The 21452-nt window shown below is 40.2% G+C and overlaps 1 protein-coding gene across 8 annotated transcripts in view; it reads right to left on the bottom strand.

The window, feature by feature from the left end:
- Positions 1-21452, bottom strand: part of CYP39A1 (cytochrome P450 family 39 subfamily A member 1) — a 72571-nt gene that overhangs the window by 17590 nt on the left and 33529 nt on the right. For 4 of the 8 annotated variants that reach the window (XM_083495225.1, XM_083495221.1, XM_083495223.1 and 1 more), the window contains 3 exons: positions 17313-17403; positions 15651-15784; positions 14943-15038 (listed from right to left, as the gene is read on the bottom strand). In XM_083495225.1, coding sequence (XP_083351351.1) covers positions 14943-15038; positions 15651-15784; positions 17313-17403 — 321 coding nt within the window. Of the gene's footprint in view, positions 1-1058; positions 2492-10367; positions 10457-14942; positions 15039-15650; positions 15785-17312; positions 17404-21452 lie in introns of all 8 variants that reach the window. The other 4 variants (XR_014523947.1, XM_083495224.1, XR_014523948.1 and 1 more) reach the window with 3 other exon arrangements.

Raw genomic sequence — 21452 nt, 5'->3', positions numbered from 1 at the left:
CACTCAGTGGATTTGTAACTGGCTGACTGACCGAACCCAAAGGGTGCTTATCAATGGTTCCTCTTCATCCTGGAGAAGAGTGACTAGTGGGGTGCCACAGGGTTCTGTCTTGGGCCCGGTCTTATTCAACATCTTTATCAACGACTTGGATGATGGACTCAAGGGCATCCTGATCAAATTTGCAGATGACACCAAACTGGGAGGGGTGGCTAACACCCCAGAGGACAGGATCACACTTCAAAACGACCTTGACAGATTAGAGAACTGGGCCAAAACAAACAAGATGAACTTTAACAGGGAGAAATGTAAAGTATTGCACTTGGGCAAAAAAAAAAAAAAAAAAATGAGAAGCACAAATACAAGATGGGTGACACCTGGCTTGAGAGCAGTACATGTGAAAAGGATCTAGGAGTCTTGGTTGACCACAAACTTGACATGAGCCAACAGTGTGACGCGGCAGCTAAAAAAGCCAATGCAATTCTGGGCTGCATCAATAGGAGTATAGCATCTAGATCAAGGGAAGTAATAGTGCCACTGTATTCTGCTCTGGTCAGACCTCACCTGGAGTACTGTGTCCAGTTCTGGGCACCACAGTTCAAGAAGGACACTGACAAACTGGAACGTGTCCAGAGGAGGGCAACCAAAATGGTCAAAGGCCTGGAGGAACGGCTAAGGGAGCTGAGCATGTTTAGCCTGGAGAAGAGGAGGTTAAGGGGTGATATGATAGCAATGTTCAAATATATAAAAGGATGTCACATAGAGGAGGGAGAAAGATTGTTTTCTGCTGCTCCAGAGAAGCGGACACGGAGCAATGGATCCAAACTACAAGAAAGAAGATTCCACCTAAACATTAGGAAGAACTTCCTGACAGTAAGAGCTGTTCGACAGTGGAATTTGCTGCCAAGGAGTGCGGTGGAGTCTCCTTTTTTGGAGGTCTTTAAGCAGAGGCTTGACAACCATATGTCAGGAGTGCTCTGATGGTGTTTCCTGCTTGGCAGGGGGTTGGACTCGATGGCCCTTGTGGTCTATTCCAACTCTATGATTCTCTGATTCTATGCCTCATAATGGGACAGAAAAGTGGAATTAAATGTTTTTCATAAATATTTTAACAAGGGACACAGCTAACAATCTGGGATGCTAGTTATTCAAAAGTGGAGCATATACAAGCTTTCACATTTTAAAACAAGGATTACATTTCAGATTATCTAATCATGAACTGTAAGGGAGACGTAGAGATCTAAATAGAGATTATCTATATTTAGTGGAATTTTTATGAACATATACTTTTAAGGATCTTTCAAAAAACTATGGGAAGAAAAGTCTGTTATAACATAATAGGGGATGTTAAAACAGTACAGTAACTTCATTGACATCACAAGGTTGCTGCATGTTGGTTCAAATAATAAAAGAGCATGAAAAAATTCCTGTTAGTTCCATGAAGCTAGACCGTCCACTATGATTATAAGGCTGCACCTAGTAAATGTGGAGGTTTCAAGAGAATTTACTGTAGCATGGACTAATTGGATGCAGGCCTGTAGCCTATGGCTGCAACCCAGAACTCAGGTAAGCATATTTAACTTCCATTTAAAGTAACTAGGGTGCCAGCTTCAACTTAATATTCCACTGACAAATACCTATGGAGGAGTATATGTGAAAAATTATTACATTCAAATTCCTAATCCATAAGAATCTTGCAGAAAAGATACACAACAGACAATACAGAGGATGGTGATATAACAGCAGAATGCAAAGTTACAGAAAAATATATCACCAAGAACAATAAGGAGTACAGACAAGCAGACAACAGAGACGTAATCTTTTTCTTTACAATACCTCATGTATTTGATAGAAGTAACATCAACTTGTAAATCAACACCCAAACAATGTTCCAGTAAACTCAGAGTTTCTTCCCACCATTTTGCAATTAGACTAATAATATTGTCATTTTGTTGTATCTTTATAGATTTGTCCAGTTTTCTAAGCTATTGCTTGTTTACTACTAAGACTTCACTGTGCAGCTAATATATGATGTATGTATTCTCACTGAAATGTAACCATTTCAGCCGGAAATAGATGTTGACTATATATCTTGTTTTATCTTATCAGCTTGATAATCGATTAAGCTGAGTCCTTATTGTGGAGCACTTGTCCCAAGTGATATGTTTTTCTGTGACTTTGGAAAGATACACAAGCAACAGACTGAAATCAAAAATCTGTATTGGTTGACATCTGTTGCAATGTTTTTCATGTCTGTTTCTCCACTTAAAAAAACTGCTGCATAAGAAAAGGCACTACATGGTGAACTTTTATCTAGTTAGAAAAGTTACAAAAGCTTAACAGAGGAGATGAAAGATAATTAAAGTTACATACTATGAACTTTAATTTTCATTATGAATATGTTACCTCCTTTGGTAGTGGATCCAAAAGATGGCATTCATATTTGCAAAGCAACATGGCTACTAGAATTTGAATCTCCATGATAGCAAACCATCTAAAATGCAAACAGTACAAGTAGATAAAAACTGACTTGATCTCAGGAAACATCATCTAAAATTCTGTTACAATGCTTCATTCTTTGTTAATTTTTTTACACCACCCTTCATCCAAAGATCACAGGGCAGTTTACAACATAAAAACACAAAATGCATAACATAACAATAATAAAAAATACCCCTCCCCAATTTTTAAAGAGGCATATAGCAAAGAAACAACTTTCCAAAATATACAGTAGACTTGATTTATCTTAAAGCAGATGTTTCCAGCCACTTGTGTGTAGATAACCATTTGCACAATGCCCCCTTTGGTTGCACAATGTGGGAGGGGGGTAGTCTAGGCTCATTTCATGGGTAAGACAGTTTTGTCAATGATGGGATAGTTTCAAAACCTGAGTAATACAAACATTAGCCCAGTTTGTATTAGGAGTAGTGTATTTATCTGCTACAAACTCAGTATTCCATGTTGGTGAATCAAGAAGTGGAATGGAAAGTAAAGTTAATGAGACAAAAAATCTTTGAATCGGCAAATAAAACTGGGAAGCTTCTGGCATGGCAGCTGAGAAAACATCAAAGTCAAAATTTAATTAATAAAATCATGATAGGGGAACAGCTGACGGAAGATCCAAAAGAAATAAGAAGAGCCTTTCAAGGATTCTATAAGGAACTTTACAGGAAAGAAAAAGAAGATATAAAAAAGATAGAAATATATCTGGAAATTTACAAAGGAAAACAGATATCATTGGAGGAAAGAGAACAATTAAATGCCCCAATAACCAATCAAGAAATCCAAAAGTCAATAAAGAAGATGAAACAAGGTAAAGCCCCAGGACCGGATGGGTTAACCTCTAAGTATTATAAATCACTTGGTGAGCAGCTAGTACCGGTTCTAGGGGAAGTAATGAATGCTATTTTACAAGGAAAAGGGAAAATACCAAACTCCTGGAGGCTTACATAACGTTGATCCCCAAACAAGATACGGACCATCAGAGTGTTAAAAATTTCAGACCGATATCATTGTTAAACAATGACTATAAACTTTTTGCGGACATCTTGGCCAACAGATTGAAGACAATATTAAATGATTTAATTCATAAAGACGAGGGAGGTTTCTTGCCAGGTAGGCAATTGAAGGATAATGTGAGACATATTATTAATATATTGGAATACCTGGAAGTAAGAAATGATAAGCCAGCCATACTGATGTTCATCAATGCTGAAAAAGCATTTGATAATGTATCCTGGTCATTTATGAAGAAGAGTATAGAAAAGATGGGGATCTGTGGCACCTTTTTAAGAGGAATTGAGGAAATTTACTCAGAGCAGAAAGCAAAATTAATTGTGAACAACACCTTAACAGACTCATTTAACATTACAAAGGGTACCAGACAAGGCTGCCCACTATCTCCGCTGCTTTTTATCAGTGTATTAGAAGTACTAATAAATTGCCTGAGAGGAAGAACAGAGATAAAAGGGGTCAAAATAGGCGCCAAAGAATTCAAACTTAAGGCCTATGGAGATGACTTGGTATTAACCTTAGAAGAACCTCAAGAAAGTGTAAAAATAGCATTGGAAGAAATGGGAAAATTTGGGCAACTGGCAGGATTTAAACTGAATAAGACAAAGACGAAGATGTTAGGCAAAAATTTAGAAAAAAGTGAAGTAGAAAGGTTAGAACAAGAAACTGAAATCAAGGTGGTCAAAAAAGTTAAATATTTGGGAATTTGGATGTCGGCAAAGAACATAAACTTATTCAGTGACAATTACCAACCAGTCTGGAAGGAGATTAAAAGAGATTTAGAAATTTCCCTACTGAGGGGAACAGAAGCAGTGATCTGTGGGCCTGACAAGATGTCTCGGGAAGTGTGCTGTCTCCCCGGGGCTAAGATCCAAGATGTAACTGAACGACTGCAAAAAATCATAAAACCCACTGACGAATACCCCTTCCTCTTGGTTCATGTGGGAACCAATGACACTGCAAACAATAGCCTCCAGAAGATCAAAAGAGACTACGAGGCTCTCGGCAGGAAATTGAAGCAACTAAATGCACAAATTGTCATCTCGTCTGTCCTCCCAGTTGAACGACGTGGCCCAGGGAGAGAGGGGAAAATAGTGGAAGTGAACAGCTGGCTTCGCAAATGGTGTAAACAGGAACGGTTTGGATTCTTAGATCACGGACTGCAGTTTCTTGAAGATGGACTTCTGGCAAGTGATGGGCTGCACCTCACAACGGTTGGGAGAAATGTTTTTGCCAAAAATCTCAGAAACCTCATCAGGAGGGCTTTAAACTGACTAATGTGGGGGAGGGAGACAGTGCTCCTGAAGGTAGGAGTCTATCAATTAATGAAGATGATCATCCAAATGTCATAGACCAAATGGAGCAAACAGCACGCGGACCTAGTGGAGGGAGGAAAAAATCCTTAAATAAGAGACACGGGGGAATGATTAATGGACTTCAATGTCTGTACACTAATGCGCAAAGCATGGGAAATAAACAAGATGAGCTTGAGCTCTTGGTACAGCAAACTAAATATGACATAATAGGCATCACTGAAACCTGGTGGGATAAGTCCCACGATTGGAATGTAATAATGGGGGGATACAATCTATTTCAGAGAAACAGACCAGACAAGAAAGGAGGAGGAGTGGCGTTATATGTCAGGGATGTGTATACCTGTGAAGAGATCCAAGATTTAGAACCTCAAAGCCAAAGTGAGAGCATTTGGGTCAAAATTAAGGGAGAGAAGAATAACAGAGACCTCATTGTGGGAGTTTACTATAGAGCCCCAAGCCAAACGGAGGACATAGATGATGCCTTCCTGGAACAGATGGCCAAGCATGCAAAAGGAAGGGAGATAGTAGTAATGGGGGACTTCAATTACCCGGATATTTGTTGGACGTCAAACTCAGCCAAGAGCATAAGGTCAAACAGATTCCTCACTGGCCTTGCAGACAACTTCATTGTCCAGAAAGTGGGAGAAGCAACAAGAGGAACAGCCATTTTAGATCTGGTCCTAACCAATGTTGATGACCTGGTTAGTGGGGTAGATGTGGAAGGATCATTAGGCGCGAGTGATCATGCTCTTCTGAAGTTTACTATACAGCGGAAAGTAGCAGCCAAGCATACTAGGACTCAATTTCTTGACTTTAAGAAAGCCGACTTCATAAAACTTAGGGAAGTGCTGGGTGAGATCCCATGGACAGCAATACTAAAAGGAAAGGGAATTCATGATGGCTGGGAGTTTGTTAAGAGGGAGATAGTAAAAGCACAACGTCAGGCAATACCAATGAGACGAAAACATGGAAGGTGCCTAAAGAAACCAGGGTGGCTATCTAAAGAACTTTTAACTGAATTAAGATTAAAAAAGGATGTGTACAAAAAATGGAAAAGGGGGGAAACCACCAAAGAGGAATTCAAACAAATAGTCAGCACGTGTAGACACAAAGTCAGAAAAGCTAAAGCACAGAATGAACTCAAGCTTGCTAGAGAGGTTAAAAGCAACAAAAAAGGCTTTTATGGGTATGTTCGTAGCAAAAGGAAGAACAAAGAAACAGTGGGGTCACTCAGAGGAGAAGATGGTGAAATGCAAACAGGGGACACAGAAAGGGCTGAACTCCTCAATGCCTTCTTTGCCTCAGTCTTCTCCGATAAAGAAAACAATGCCCGACCTGAAGAATTTGGAGCAAATGATTCAGCAAAGGAAACACAGCCCAGAATAACTAAGGAGATAGTACAAGAATATTTGGCTAGATTAGATGTATTCAAGTCTCCAGGGCCAGATGAACTGCATCCAAGAGTATTAAAAGAACTGGCAGATGTGATCTCAGAACCACTGGCAGTCATCTTTGAGAATTCCTGGAGAACAGGCGAAGTCCCGGCAGACTGGAGGAGGGCAAATGTTGTCCCTATTTTCAAAAAGGGGAAAAGAGAGGACCCAAATAATTACCGCCCAGTCAGTCTGACATCAATAGCAGGGAAGATTCTGGAACAGATCATTAAGCAAACAGTCTGTGAGCACCTAGAAAGGAATGCTGTGATCACCAATAGTCAGCATGGATTTCTGAAAAATAAGTCATGTCAGACTAACCTGATCTCGTTTTTTGACAGAATTACAAGCCTGGTAGATGAAGGGAACGCAGTGGATGTAGCCTACCTTGATTTCAGCAAGGCATTTGACAAGGTGCCCCATGATATTCTTGTAAAGAAGCTGGTAAAATGCGGTCTTGACTATGCTACCACTCAGTGGATTTGTAACTGGCTGACTGACCGAACCCAAAGGGTGCTCATCAATGGTTCCTCTTCATCCTGGAGAAGAGTGACTAGTGGGGTGCCACAGGGTTCTGTCTTGGGCCCGGTCTTATTCAACATCTTTATCAACGACTTGGATGATGGACTCAAGGGCATCCTGATCAAATTTGCAGATGACACCAAACTGGGAGGGGTGGCTAACACCCCAGAGGACAGGATCACACTTCAAAACGACCTTGACAGATTAGAGAACTGGGCAAAAGCAAACAAGATGAATTTTAACAGGGAGAAATGTAAAGTATTGCACTTGGGCAAAAAAAATGAGAGGCACAAATACAAGATGGGTGACACCTGGCTTGAGAGCAGTACATGTGAAAAGGATCTAGGAGTCTTGGTTGACCACAAACTTGACATGAGCCAACAGTGTGACGCGGCAGCTAAAAAAGCCAATGCAATTCTGGGCTGCATCAATAGGAGTATAGCATCTAGATCAAGGGAAGTAATAGTGCCACTGTATTCTGCTCTGGTCAGACCTCACCTGGAGTACTGTGTCCAGTTCTGGGCACCACAGTTCAAGAAGGACACTGACAAACTGGAACATGTCCAGAGGAGGGCAACCATAATGGTCAAAGGCCTGGAAACGATGCCTTATGAGGAACGGCTAAGGGAGCTGGGCATGTTTAGCCTGGAGAAGAGGAGGTTAAGGGGTGATATGATAGCCATGTTCAAATATATAAAAGGATGTCACATAGAGGAGGGAGAAAGGTTGTTTTCTGCTGCTCCAGAGAAGCGGACACGGAGCAATGGATCCAAACTACAAGAAAGAAGATTCCACCTAAACATTAGGAAGAACTTCCTGACAGTAAGAGCTGTTCGACAGTGGAATTTGCTGCCAAGGAGTGTGGTGGAGTCTCCTACTTTGGAGGTCTTTAAGCAGAGGCTTGACAACCATATGTCAGGAGTGCTCTGATGGTGTTTCCTGCTTGGCAGGGGGTTGGACTCGATGGCCCTTGTGGTCTCTTCCAACTCTATGATTCTATGATTCTATGATTCTATGATTCTATATGGGACAGACTAAAGCTGTCAATGACTGGAAGAATGTCAGCGATCAAAGTGAACTTATTACCGAAAATGGTATTTTTGTTCCAGACAATCCCGATAATAAGAGGTTTAAGACAATTTAAAGAGTGGCAAAAGACTCTCTCGCGTTTTATATGGCAAGGGAGAAGACCAAGGATCAAATTTAAAATACTGACAGATAAGAAAGAAAGAGGGGGTTTGCTGTACCTGATCTGAAACTCTATTATGAAGCAGCGTGTTTATGTTGGATAAAGGAGTGGATAACCCAGGAGAACCCAGATTTGTTAGATTTGGAGGTGCACAACAATAGATTTGGATGGCACTCCTATCTTTGGTATGGTAAGGCAAAAGTGCATAAAGGGTTTACAAGTCATGTGATAAGGGGTGCTCTATTTGAAGTCTGGGACAGAAACAAGAATTTGTTGGAAAGGAAAACACCGTGGTGGGTGTCACCAATTGATATGTTAACAGTTAAAAAACTGAACATAGAAGGGAGAGGGGCCACCTATGAGGAGATTCTGATGAAGGCCGAAAAAGGTTGGAAATTGAAGCCTTATGACTGTATTGCTGGAAAATTGACAGGATGGTTGCAATACCATCAAGACAATGATGTTTTTAAAGAGGACAAAAAATTAGGATTTGAAGACAAAAAAATCGAAATTTCAAATAGACATTATAGAAAGTAAGTCTAAACTACTTTCAAAAATGTATAATCTCCTATTAGAATGGAATACAAAAGACGAACTTATAAAAGAGGCTATGATAAAATGGGCTATTGATCTAGGACACAACATAGACTATGATGTATGGGCCAAACTCTGGAATGAGAGTATAAAATTCACCGCTTGTTCTGCCTTAAAAGAGAATGTTATGAAGATGGTCTATCGTTGGTATCTTACTCCCACCAAATTGGCAAAAATGTACAGAACTAGTAAAACTTGCTGGAAATGCAAGGAAAAGGATGGCGATTTCTTTCATATGTGGTGGTCATGTAATAAATTAAAAGAGTTCTGGGAATCGATTTATAACGAGTTAAAAAAGATGTTTAAGTATAGCTTTCCCCAAAAGCCGGAAGAATTCTTGCTAGGTTTGGTGGGAGAAGATATTAAGAAGACTGATCAAAGATTATATTTGTACGCAACAACAGCAGCTAGAGTTCTGACAGCTCAAAAGTGGAAGCAACAGGAGATGCCGACAATAGGAGAATGGTTGAATACACTGAGATGGCTAAATTGACACACAGAATTCGCAATCAGGAGGAGACAAAGTACCAAAAAGAATGGTGTAAATTTTTGATCTATATAAGTGAGAACTGTACAAATTTGAAAACTTTGGCAGGATTGAAGTAAATCTTATGTCATGTTGTAATATCTAATCAAAGAAACTGTGAACTATAGAATAGAATAGGAAAACTGATGGAAGGGAAGGACAGAAGTCAACAACTCTATGGAGCATAAAGTAGGATATATGTAATAAGATTTGATGTTTTACTGGTGTTGGTAGGTGATCTTAAATCTCAATAAAAATTATTTATAAAAAAAGGAGTAGTGTGTTTATCTGAGTGCTTGTTTTGTACTAAAAGGTAAAGTGACCCCAGACCATTAGGTCCAGTCGTGACCGACTCTGGGGCTGCGGCGCTCATCTTGCTTTATTGGCCAAGGGAGCCGGCGTACTAGAAGTAAAATTCAGTAAGTTTCTTAGGCCTGCTCTTGGATACATTCAAATTTCAAACTTGAAAAAAAAGGTTGCATCTTTTTTGCAATTTAACTTTGCAAGCTTTCCCACAATTTTTAAAAAGATACTGTTACATCATGGAATGTTGGTTGTATTCTAATTCTTAGAAGTGAAAGCCATCAACAACAGAATGTTGACACAGTGCACTTTGTGAGAAAATTGGTTTACACCTATACAAATGGATGCAAAAGCTATTGTTTCAGCTAATGTTTAACATTGCGCCCTGCAACATCAACAGAATGCATTGTGACCAAATATTGAAATAAGTATACAGTGGTACCTCGGTTTACGAACTTAATCTGTTCTGGAACTCCGTTCTTAAACCGAATCTGTTCTTAAACTGAAGTGCGCTTTCCCTAATGAGGCCTCCCGCCAATCCATACCCTTCCACCGTTCGGATTCCATTCTTAGACCGAGGTAAAGTTCACAAACTGGGACACTACTTCCAGTTTTGCGGAGTTCGTAAACCGAATAGTTCATAAACAGGACTGTTCTTAAACCGAGGTACCACTGTATGGAGCAACTGAAATTAACTTTACACAGCTTCAGAAGGTGGCAAGGAAACTGTAAATTCAGAGAAACTGCAAGACATTCCTACATGCCACATTATCCAGCATTGCCTTTACCATTCAACTTTGGAAGACCTCCATCAAGGTATCTGCTGTAATAGCTTGTAACAGTAATAAACTTTTCAATCCTTTTTGAAAAAACAAAATCATCTGTGCAGCTTTGTTGTTAAGAGGGAATGAAGTTATAGGAGTAGAGTCGCTCTCTAAAGAGTTTAAGAAATAAACTCCAGCTGTTTTACTGACCTTCCTGGACACTGGTGTCCTCCTCCTCCAAATGCCACAAAACCTTCCAAGGAAACATTTTTCTCTAAATTTGCTTCTTTCCAGCGATCCTGTGTGATGAAAATTCCCTTTCTCAAAATCAACTTTGTGGTAAATAAGCTTAATAACAAACATGACCTTCTATTTGGCTAAGCATGGAGTAAGAAGCTACTTTTGTGAGTTTATTTTAAACATTCATAAATTCTAGATCCGGAAGAGAGATAGCAGGGAAGCTTAAAGTGCAGCAAGTGCGGCTGCAGATGTTTTAACGCTCAAAAGCTTCTCTTAGAATCCCAAGAATCCTTGTGATAGCAATGTAAACAAGAACTTGGCTCTCATTTGAATAAAAGGTGTACTTTCAATACCCATGGTTGTGGTTATTTTTTAAATAATTCTCCTCTCCCCAATACTTTCCTCAGTACAAACTATTATGGGGTACAAGCTGTTATGACCTTTAGCCGTGCCTAAGGAGAAGCATTCAAGTTCCTCTATGGTAGGCAAGTCCAACCTCAAGTAGGCTGCAGTCTACCAACAAGTCTCAAAAACTGGCAGTGATCTACCACCCTCCAAAGTCATTTAAGTTTATTAAATATGAACAAGTACCGTAACTAAGCAAGTGAGAAAAGTCAAACTGTATTTTTATATTAGTTTGCACAGATCTGAGGAACCAGCTTCTCTCTCTCTGTGTTAACTCTTTCCCTCCCTCCCTCCCTCCCTCCCTCCCTCCCTCCCTCCCTCCCTGTTCTCCCTCCCTCCCCCTGCCTCCCACACACACAGCATCCTCACTCTCTCCCTCCACCTCAGTCTTTCTGCTTCTGGAGCTTTTCATTCAATCATGTTATTGCACCCACCCCTAAGTTAGTACCCCACAGGATCACCCTGCCCCCACAAACATCCCAGCCCTCCCTCAGGGCACTGCGTCCCCCTCACACCACCACTGGCGCTCTACCCCCCCCCCCCCGAGCACAGTGCAGAGCAGGCATTGGGGAAGGAAGGCAAGCCTACTTCCATGGCTGGAGGAGGAGGAGGAGGAGGAGGAGGAGGAGGAGCTGAGGCTTGCATGAGACTGACAGTAGCAGCGGCTGCTGCTGCGTCCCAGGCTGCAGAGAAAGGCTTTTCTTTCTCAGCCTGCGACTGATGAAAATTGGTCAGTGATTCCCAAGTCAATCGTGATCAGTGTGTTGGAAATGCCTGCTCCATGAGAACCATGTCCACACAGAAAGTCAGTGCCTTGTAGTCATTCATGTTGGACTACAAGCTGGAAGACCAGTGTTCAAATTCCCAGTCAACCATGAAGCTCCCTGGCTCCCTTGGGTCAGTCACGGTGTGGTGGATGACCCTTGCTCCAAAAAACATGGTCAAAATTAAAGGGTTCAGGAGTTCAGACCAGACCAAATTTCATAAAATCATCCACAGGTTTTACTAAAACAAAACCCTATGAAAGAGAGAAACTCCAAATAGCTCAAAAGGTAAGAAAACAACAAACACTAACTTATCCAGCTAATTAACATAAACACACTTAAATCTCAGTAGGCTGAGCAACGGAACAAGATGCTGTCAGAAGCCCAGCCTCTGCTTGGCTGGCTGCCAAGAGCTCCCACCAACCCAGGTTTTATGGGGACTTAGACCAAGGGCATTCACCTCTTCCACCCAATTACCTTGTGACACCGGTCTTGAAGCCTTAACGGGAAACAGCTGTATCTAAGCTCATTATCTCTGAGGTTCTAACTCATTTCCATATAATTTTTAAAGAATCATTTTTTAATTAGTTTTCCAATATACCCCCAATAATAGCCAAATTATAATAATAACAATTAAATCCCAAATTATACAATTATCAAAGTGCCAATCAACTTCCAATTAATACATTTTAGTTAAAGTGGTTCCCCGCATGGTGGTTTGGGTGCATTTCCAATCCTATATCACTGCGTCCCATAAACTTAATTGTCAATTACATTTCAGTTATAATAATAATCCCTTAGTCAACAGCTACATAATTAATGGTTTCCATTTTTGATGTTGTAATATATAAATTTATAAAGCTTCAAGTGAGGAACTCAAACTATTATCTTTATTCTGCCCTGTGTGTGAAAACTGTTATATCCATGGATATTTCTTCTGTCCATATATGATGTTGTCTCTTTCACTTCTTAGCTGTTGTTTTCTCCCATCATGGCTTTGGGCAGAACTGAATCTCCAAGTTTCTCAGAGGTCTTATCTCTCCGTCCCTTGCTTCGATGTCTCGGAACAGGCAGCAGTCTGCTAGAAACCATTCTGTCTCACTAGTAAAACATGCCACAGATCTTTGCCATTTCCCCCTCAGCCTCGGAAAAGGTGAGCAGTTTTCGAATGTGCTGAAGATTTAATACTCCTTTCCAGCTCCCAGAATCTCTGCAGTGTTCTTATCACAGTTCCTAAATTCTTTTCCTTCCAGCAAGAGATTTATGGCTCAATTAAACTTCATCTTAGATTACATTCCGTCAGTAGCACACACAAAGGGTTGCCAGATCATAAATATATAAATGCTTCCTTCTCTCCAACCGACTCTCATGCCACAGAAAATCTTAATTCAAACCTTTGATCCCTGTAGTTAGTATATTCAGCAGTATGTTGTTGCAACCCTTTTCCATCACATGCTGGTACAGTGGTACCTCGGGTTACATACGCTTCAGGTTACAGACGCTTCAGGTTACAGACTCCGCTAACCCAGAAATAGTACCTTGGGTTAAGAACTTTGCTTCAGGATGAGAGCAAAAATCGCATGGTGGCAGCGGGAGGCCCCATTAGATAAAGTGCTGCTTCAGGTTAAGAACAGTTTCAGGTTAAGAACAGACCTCCGGAACGAATTAAGTACGTAACCAGATGTACCACTGTACTTTAAAGCCAATTAAAGATCCAATTAAATGGAGAACCTCTGCTTCTTTTTAAATTTTTAAACTTGTTTTCCAAATTTTAACAAATCAATCCAAATTATTTAAACATTAAAAAAAAGGCTTCCAGCTCCTGTTGCAAATATGTCCAATTCTTCCTGATGTTGCTGCTTCATTGTTCTTATTTAATCATCTTTTCATCCTTCTATTCGTTTTAATCCATTTATATAGCTATCTGCTCTTGTTGCCTTGCAGTCAGTTCTTCTGTTGTTTCCCAAACACATAAAAGTCCATTTCCCATGTGCAGCCCTTCAGGCACTCTTTTCTCACGTCTGGTGTGTAGAGGGATTAACTGCCATAATTCATTGTCCATTCACATTCTACTCCTTTAAGGACTCCTTTGAAAGCAGTCCTTCCGTTCTTCAAGGACACACTGAGCCATAAATAAATCCCCGACAAGATGACCATTCCGTCATTAAAACTCTGGGGATTATTTTCCACAGCCCACAGTTAAAAATCAAAGACACATATAAAATCCCCCGCCCCAGTGCAATTAGCAGACCCTCATCCTTGCAAATCTCATCTCACTACAGATCAAGTCCAAGAATAATTTATATAAAATCCATACGTTCGAGAGGGGAGGGTATAGAAAAGCATTGTAAAACCCTTTATAGAGCATAAATCAATGGCTCCCACATTTCTTGATATCAGATAACATCATAACGCCTGCACACGATTCTTCCATTTTGTGGGGAGGTGGTCAGAAAATAAAAGACCCTTAAAAAAACACGAAAGCAAACATTGCCCCCCCCAATCATTGTTCCTTACTGTTGTAAGAAATTTCGTGCTTGTTCAAAGTCATTCAGATACCTTCATAGCTCACGTCCAGTCCATTCGGTAGCTGGTTAGTTGCAGCCCATTATCATATGCCGCTTCAGGAGCGCCCCATAATTAATGCCAATATTCTGAATTCTTGAGGAACCATTCTCCAATCATGCTGCTGATGGATGGCGGCTCGTCCATGGCAGGGACACACTCCAGGCAGAGATGTGAATAAGCGGCACCGCAGGATGCAGTGAACTCCCCAGAACCCCCCAGGAGCATTGCCAGGAATTTTGCCTCATAAATCCTGGCTTTCCCCTGCTTTCCCCAGAGGGCAGAGGAGAGCTAGCGCCATGAATCGTGGGTGTGGCCGGAAACCGAGAACCTCTGCTTCTTCACGGCAGCGTGGGAGGGGTTTTGCCAGGAGAAGTACTTTTGCACTCAGTGCCTCCCTGCCTCCCACATTCCATGCTGGACCGAGAGCCAGGTACTGAGATGAACTGCAAGTGAAGTCCATTCCCCCGTCCCTTGGGGTAATTTGCAAGGAAGATTTGCCCTCTGTCATCCTTGTTTTTTGTTTGCCTGCTGTCGGGGGGGGGCTGCCTCCATTAAGGCAGGCGGGATTGGAAGCCCCTAACCCATTCCCATAAACCAGTCTTAAAGGGGCGATGTCACCACACACAGCCACTCAGCCTAACCTCCCTCACAGGGTTGCTTAAGTTTTTTGGCAAAGGTGGGCTAAAAATGCAACCAGCATCAAATACATACATACATACATACATACATACATACATACATACATACTACACTCCACATCAGCTAGTGAGAAAAGAGAAAAACAAACGGCTCCCATGTTATAACTTACTGGTTTAAAAGTATTGGGCTCAGGAAAATATTTGGGGTTTCTATGAATCCAATATGGAGACAAGGCCAGCAGGTCACCAGCAGGGATAACAAAATTCTAAAAGCAGAAGAACATGCTCTTAACAACAACAACAACAACAACAACAACAACAACAATAACAACAATATATTTATTTATACTCCACCCAGCTACTCTAGGCAGCTACTCTAGGCAGTTTCCCCAGCTACTCTAGGCAGCTTCCAACAAAATATTAAAAATACAATAAAACATCAAACATTAAAAACTTCCCTAAACTGGGCTGCCTAATGCACACTTCAAACTCTGTTCCAACAAAGCCAGTCATTTATAAACATAATTATTTCACAAGAACACAGCAGATAATCCTGTCTATATGAGGTCACTAATAAAGTGATGCACTTAGGTAATAATTGATAGTTAGCCGGACCCTAAACACGAAGATGTACTGTACTTGCTAGCTTTTCTCTATGATGCCTTCATTGGAGTAGAATCTCACATAAATTTCAGCATCCCTCATTATCTTCAAGACAGGGAAAGAGGCTGGAGAGGGTGTCCTTTGTGCTAAATAGATGACTTGACAGGAATTTCTATGTGTATCTGTATGTTTCATACATTCAACAACATATTCATTTTGAAGATTATTGAATGAAGAACTGTGGTACACTATTACCGTCATTAAGAAAACCTTACTTGAATTGTCATTGGAGCGATCACTTTCTTGATGATGGCACCTGGTGCCCTTAATCGTATTGTTTCCAAAATACACCACTTGATAAATGGGAACTTTTTTAGGTCATCTTCAGATAACTGGATGTTTTCTTTACCTGCAAAAGTCACATACAAAAGTCCAGTTACTGAAACACTGCAAGCTTTCCCATATCTTTATGTGAATTCACAGTCATGCAAGAGTGGGAACTCTTAATGAGAGCAGTAGAACTCAGGTTAAGTATAATGAGAGAAAGATGGTGTGACTACGATCAAATTTTGGAGGAGAAGTTACAAATGTTAAACAGTTGAAACAATATTGATTCACTCTCCTCTCTGGCAGCCCTACCATATCAAGTGCCCTATAATCTTACTCAACAAGTGGGTTGTAAACTGCAGTAGAGGGTTGGGCCTTGCTTGCTTGCTTAGAAAGTGCAAGGCAGTGCTAGGTGGATGCCTTTGGCAGACCAGCACTTGGTTCATTTGCAGCACTTGGTTCATAACAGGCACCCTTCTCCTTTTTTTACCCACTGTGGGTTTCACTCATTTGACATGACAAGGATTCAGGCATTTCAACTTGCAATAAATTAATTAATAAATTTGTGAGTTCCCCAAAATACAATGAGTTCATGACAAGAGTTTTTATCTTATCTCCTTGGCAGCTTCCCTCATGCTTGGCAGGAAAATCCCATTGTTCAAGATAGCAGAACAAGTCATTGGCCTATAGTGTTAGAAAGTACCATATTTTTCTGTGTATAAGACTAGGGTTTTTTTTACCAAAAAAACAAGGTTTAAAATTGGAGCATGTCTTATACACAGTGCTGAGGGGTGTTTTATTAATTTGGAGTCCCCCAAAATAGGGGGCGCCTTATACATGGGGGCATCTTATTCATGAAAAAATATGGTATATTCTTCACAGATGCTACTGTATACCACTCCCTACACTCTTCAGTCTAGAAGATATAATTTCTGGCACCTGTTACTTCTTGTAGGAGTAGGGACCTTTTATGTCTTAGTTTAGAGTTATGAATAGATTACAATATTCATAATTAATGCTGCCACGCACCCAAATAATTTTGTTTCTCTCTTTTCTTGCACTAAAAGAAAGTTTTGCTTTAGTCAGGTCTGGACCTACATTCTTGGGTTACACACAAACTATTCAGACCCATTCAAGGACAGTGCCTGGTTCATCTCTACCAAAAGTTCCCCCTCCTCTCAAGGTGTGTTTAAAGGGATACTTGGGTGACAAGTTCATACACAAGGTTTTCCAATAGACATGTATGTTTAATAATAGGCAGGATTTGACACTTCTTCACAAGCGTATTCTTCTGGCCAATCCCCATGTGATTAAAAAAACCCAAAACTAAGATATGTGCGTAGATTAATCGCAGTTTGAACATAAGTGTAGTTATAAAAATGTCTACTTCAATATCAAGAAGTACCTGGGGCATATGTCTCAACACTAAAACAATAAGCATGTTGTGATCCTCAGATTGCATCCAATACCAATTCACTGCTTACTGCTATGTCTAAATTAATTTGGTGAAATCCTTCAGATCAAAGCCTATGATAGATGCACATAGATGCAGATATGCAGACTGTCCCAAACAGTTCCGATGTCATAGTAAGGCATTTTGGCATATTCACCTGATTTTCTATAAACCGGTTCTAGTTCATCCATGACTTTTTTGTAAACAGAAGGTTGAGAGAGAATAAATGCTAGTGTCCAGAATGAAACCTAAAGAAAGACCAGAGGAAATGGTCATAGAATGACCTGAGGAAATTACACATTAACCCATAGAATTTGTCACTGTGAGTGCTGACAGCCACTACCTCAGATGTCTTTAAAGTGGGATTGGACAGATTCACATGGAATGCGTTTATCAATGGCTCCTAGTCTAAGTGGCTAACCTGCTATATTTAGAGGTAGCAAGGCTCTGAATATCAGCGGCTATAACCCTCATGTCCTTCTAGTGGGCTTTCAGGAGCATCTCATTGTACACGATGGGACTAGACAGCCAGGACTCCTCTTATTCTCTTCCTAATGATTAAACAGTATGTACATTTGTTTGTTTTTAAAGTTCTTCTTATTATTATTATTTCCCCCCATTCTTTATGATCACACTTTCATCTAGGGATGTCGAATAATTTACAAAAAAAATCATTCAGTTGAAAATCTAACAATAACATGCATCAAAACCATCCTCCTATTAGTTATACATAACAGTATATACTTTTGTCCCTACTCATTTATCCTATTTTTTTTATCCCCCCTTCCTCCCTCCCCTTTACCCCTCCCCCCAAAACTTGTTCTTTCTTCATATCTTTAACCATGTGCACAGATTATTCATTCTAATTTGGATGCTTGGGTTGGCTTCCCCCCGTGCTATCCAGTTCCTATAACTTGTCCTTTTATCCAAAATCTTTTGACATTTGTTTTCCCATGTATCTTCCGTCATTACCTGTTCAAATATATCAGATTGTATATATTCAAAAACATAGTCATTCCATTTTTCCATTGTCCATTTATCATTTTCTTTCCATCCTAATACAATAACAAGCATACCAGCTAAGATCATAATTTTATACCAATCTTGCTCTTTTCTTTCTATTTTACTATTCTCCAGTATTCCTGAGATAAGCATTTCTCTATTGACTTCTATTTTAACCTGAAATACATCAGAAATAACCTATATAATCTTTTGCCAATATTCCTTTACACAAATGCACTCCCATCACATATGTGCATATACCCTAACTCTTGACCACAATGCCAACACTTAGGACTCAATCCTTTAACTATATATGCCAGTTGCACCGGGGTTCTATACCATTTCAATAGGAATTTCCTACTTAATTCTTTATATTTATCTTATTCTTTTTATTTTATCTGTACTCTTCATCATCTCTTGGACCGTATTCAAATGAAACAGCCCTTCCCGCTCCCATTTATTCTGAATTATCCTTATCATCCTTTCCTTACTTCTCATCATTAATTTATATACCATGCTTGCTATCCCTTTCTCTGTTAAGTATTTCATCAGTTACGGATCCTGACCTCATCATATCCTCTATTTCCCCCCCTTCTATTAATTTATATAGCCCTTGCACTTCCAACCAATATTGTTTTCCTACTTTCTCCAAAATGCTATTTTTTGTCCTTAACTTCCCGTCTTCATCTAACACATCTTTTAATTTATTAAATCCATGTTCTTCTAATTTCTTCCACCATCCAGAATCAGTATCACTCTTATCTATATATTTTAATGGAGCTCACTTTGAATATATAGGCATCCATTTCTTATTCCACTTCTTCCAAATTGCTGGAGCTATTTTCCTAGGTCCTGTCGTCTTCTTACATGCCATCTGTATATCTCTGATAAAGATCCCCTCTCTTCCTATTCCATTATTTATTTCAATCTCCATCCTAACCATTTGATCTTATCATTATAAACAATATCTATTAAATATTTCAACTGGAACACTTCATAATAAAATTCTAAATTTGATATCCCCCATCCCATCTCCTCCTGAGGGGAGTAGTTTACTATATCTGGTGTTCTGGCAGCAGTATGTACGTGATCTAGCCAAATGTAATTTTTATTAGACTCGACTGTTTTTGGACTTCCAGGTTAGCACCTCCGGCAATGGCGGATTTCCTCTGACCGGGAGGAATCCGCTTCGTGAAACTAGGGTCTGGACCGCCACGGCGAGGTGGAGACCCACTAAAAACCACAGGCGGGAGAAGCCTGTGGACGTGGGATTCGGCCGGCACCTTTTGCGCCTCCCCTACTCGCGGGGAAACCCGGTTTTGGGGATCCGGAGCAACGTGGGGTGAGCGGCGCGGTGCTTCGAATTGACTGCTCTTTTCATGGAGTGAAGCCGCATTGCTGTTGCCGGAGAGTGCTGACCTTTTCCTGTGGACAATTGGATTTTAAACAACTGCCCGTGAGTAGAACGGAAAATTGGACTATGAAACATCTTAATTTGGTACCGAAGCGGGAAGGTCTAAACAGGAAGTCCGCCTTCCTTTTTTGTAAATAGATTGAAGCAAAGACATTGCAAGCTAAAGTCTGGAAAGTCGTTTGTAAAGGACTAAATTTCCATCATTTAAAACTACCAACCCCCCTTGGAAGCAGGAGAAGAGGGGGGAAACCCTAGACTGTTTAAACCTGCAGGAGAGAGAGTAAAGAAAGATAAATTTCCACCGTCTTGAACCTGGGAACGGGGTGTCAGAGACAGACGCTTTGGGGAAGTTCATTGACTGTGAAGAAAACGTGTTTTGAAAAATGGTTAAAAAAGAGAAACATATTGATTCCAATGTTTCCTTTTGCACTTAAAAGGAACAAAATATCTGAAAAACGAAAGGAACTTTGTTGCTGGATCTGCTTTTAAAAAGACGGATACAAACAGAAATTGTTTCCTCTAGAGGGAGCTTGTGAAACTGTTGCCGGAGTCGATCTGGGGAATTCTACAGCTGTGGAGATTAAAGATCGTGAGAACCAGACATTTGACCTTGAATAAGAATGTGCGCAGAAGAAGTTTTAGTGCTTGCTTTTTGCAAGACAAGCGCTTTACTGGAACAGCTACACGAGAAGATGGATTTGATGACTGTTGCAGTTAGCAATTTTGGACAAACAGTGAATACCTATATAGAAACCAAGCAGGAACCAATCCAGGAATTTGCTTTGACAGGGCAAGTTGTGCAGGAGACAAAGGAGGAGGTTGTTGCTGAACCTCAAGTAATAGAAATGGAGCAAGTTGTGCAGAAGACAAAGGAGGAGGTTGTTGCTGAACCTCAAGTAACAGAAATGGAGAGAGTTGCGGCCTTGCAGGAACATAAGTTGTTGTTTCTGACGACTGAACCTGGAAAAAGTCAAATTTGGGGAGACGGAGTACTGTTTGGTTTGGAGATGGGAAGTTGGATAGACCCCCCTATGCAGGGATGTTTTGACATTTGGGATCTGATTTTGGGCCAGGGGGAGTTTGGAGTTGTAGGGGCCCTTAACCTTGGAGGGACTTTGAAATATGCCTTCAAATATCTTTTGGATTTCAGTGCTGAATATGGAGAATGGGCTGACCTGTCGAGAAGGGATAAAGATACTGTCAAGTTGGAGTCTCCCCGAGATCTACCCCTCAGTGAGAAAGGAAGGAAATTAAGAATAAGATCAGCAGAAGACAAAGTAAAGTGCAGGTATAAACATGAAGAAGACCTGCAGAAGGGACATGGAAAAGACTTAAGAGCCTCGGATAGAAGGTCACCAGGTTGATGGACTAGATGGAAGGGATAGAAAAGACTGACAAAACCCGAGACCAGGAAGAAGAGACGATGGATGAAGATTAGAAGAAAGTTTACAAAATTCATTTAGAGAATTTTTGTAAAATTAATGAGTGTTAGAAAAAATGTTGGAATGAAACTATTTGGCTTTAGTAGAAATGCTTTAAGGAATTATGTATAAATAAGTTTTAAGTTTTAAGTTTAGCGCTTTTTATGGTAAGATAAGGTTAAAATAAATTAAGGTAATTTAATGACAGAATATAGTGAAAGATGGAAAGGATTTGCTGAGATAATTAATAACTAGAATACAAAAAAGGAAGGTGTGAGGAAGGTGTGAGGAGGTCGATGAAACAAGTTAATGAAAGATAAAGATTTGGGAATATTGGATTTGGTTTTTAAATTTTTTGTCTGCTTTTGTTTTTGGTTTTGATGTATTGTGTGTTTTGTTTTTTCCCTTTTTTCTTTTTATTGACTTGTATTGTTGAATTCCTTTTTTTTGTCTATCTTTT

The sequence above is a fragment of the Podarcis liolepis genome (genome assembly GCF_965112155.1).
Source record: "Podarcis liolepis genome assembly, chromosome: 3".
Taxonomy (NCBI): domain Eukaryota; kingdom Metazoa; phylum Chordata; class Lepidosauria; order Squamata; family Lacertidae; genus Podarcis; species Podarcis liolepis.
This window is presented reverse-complemented; position numbering and strand designations above follow the sequence as displayed.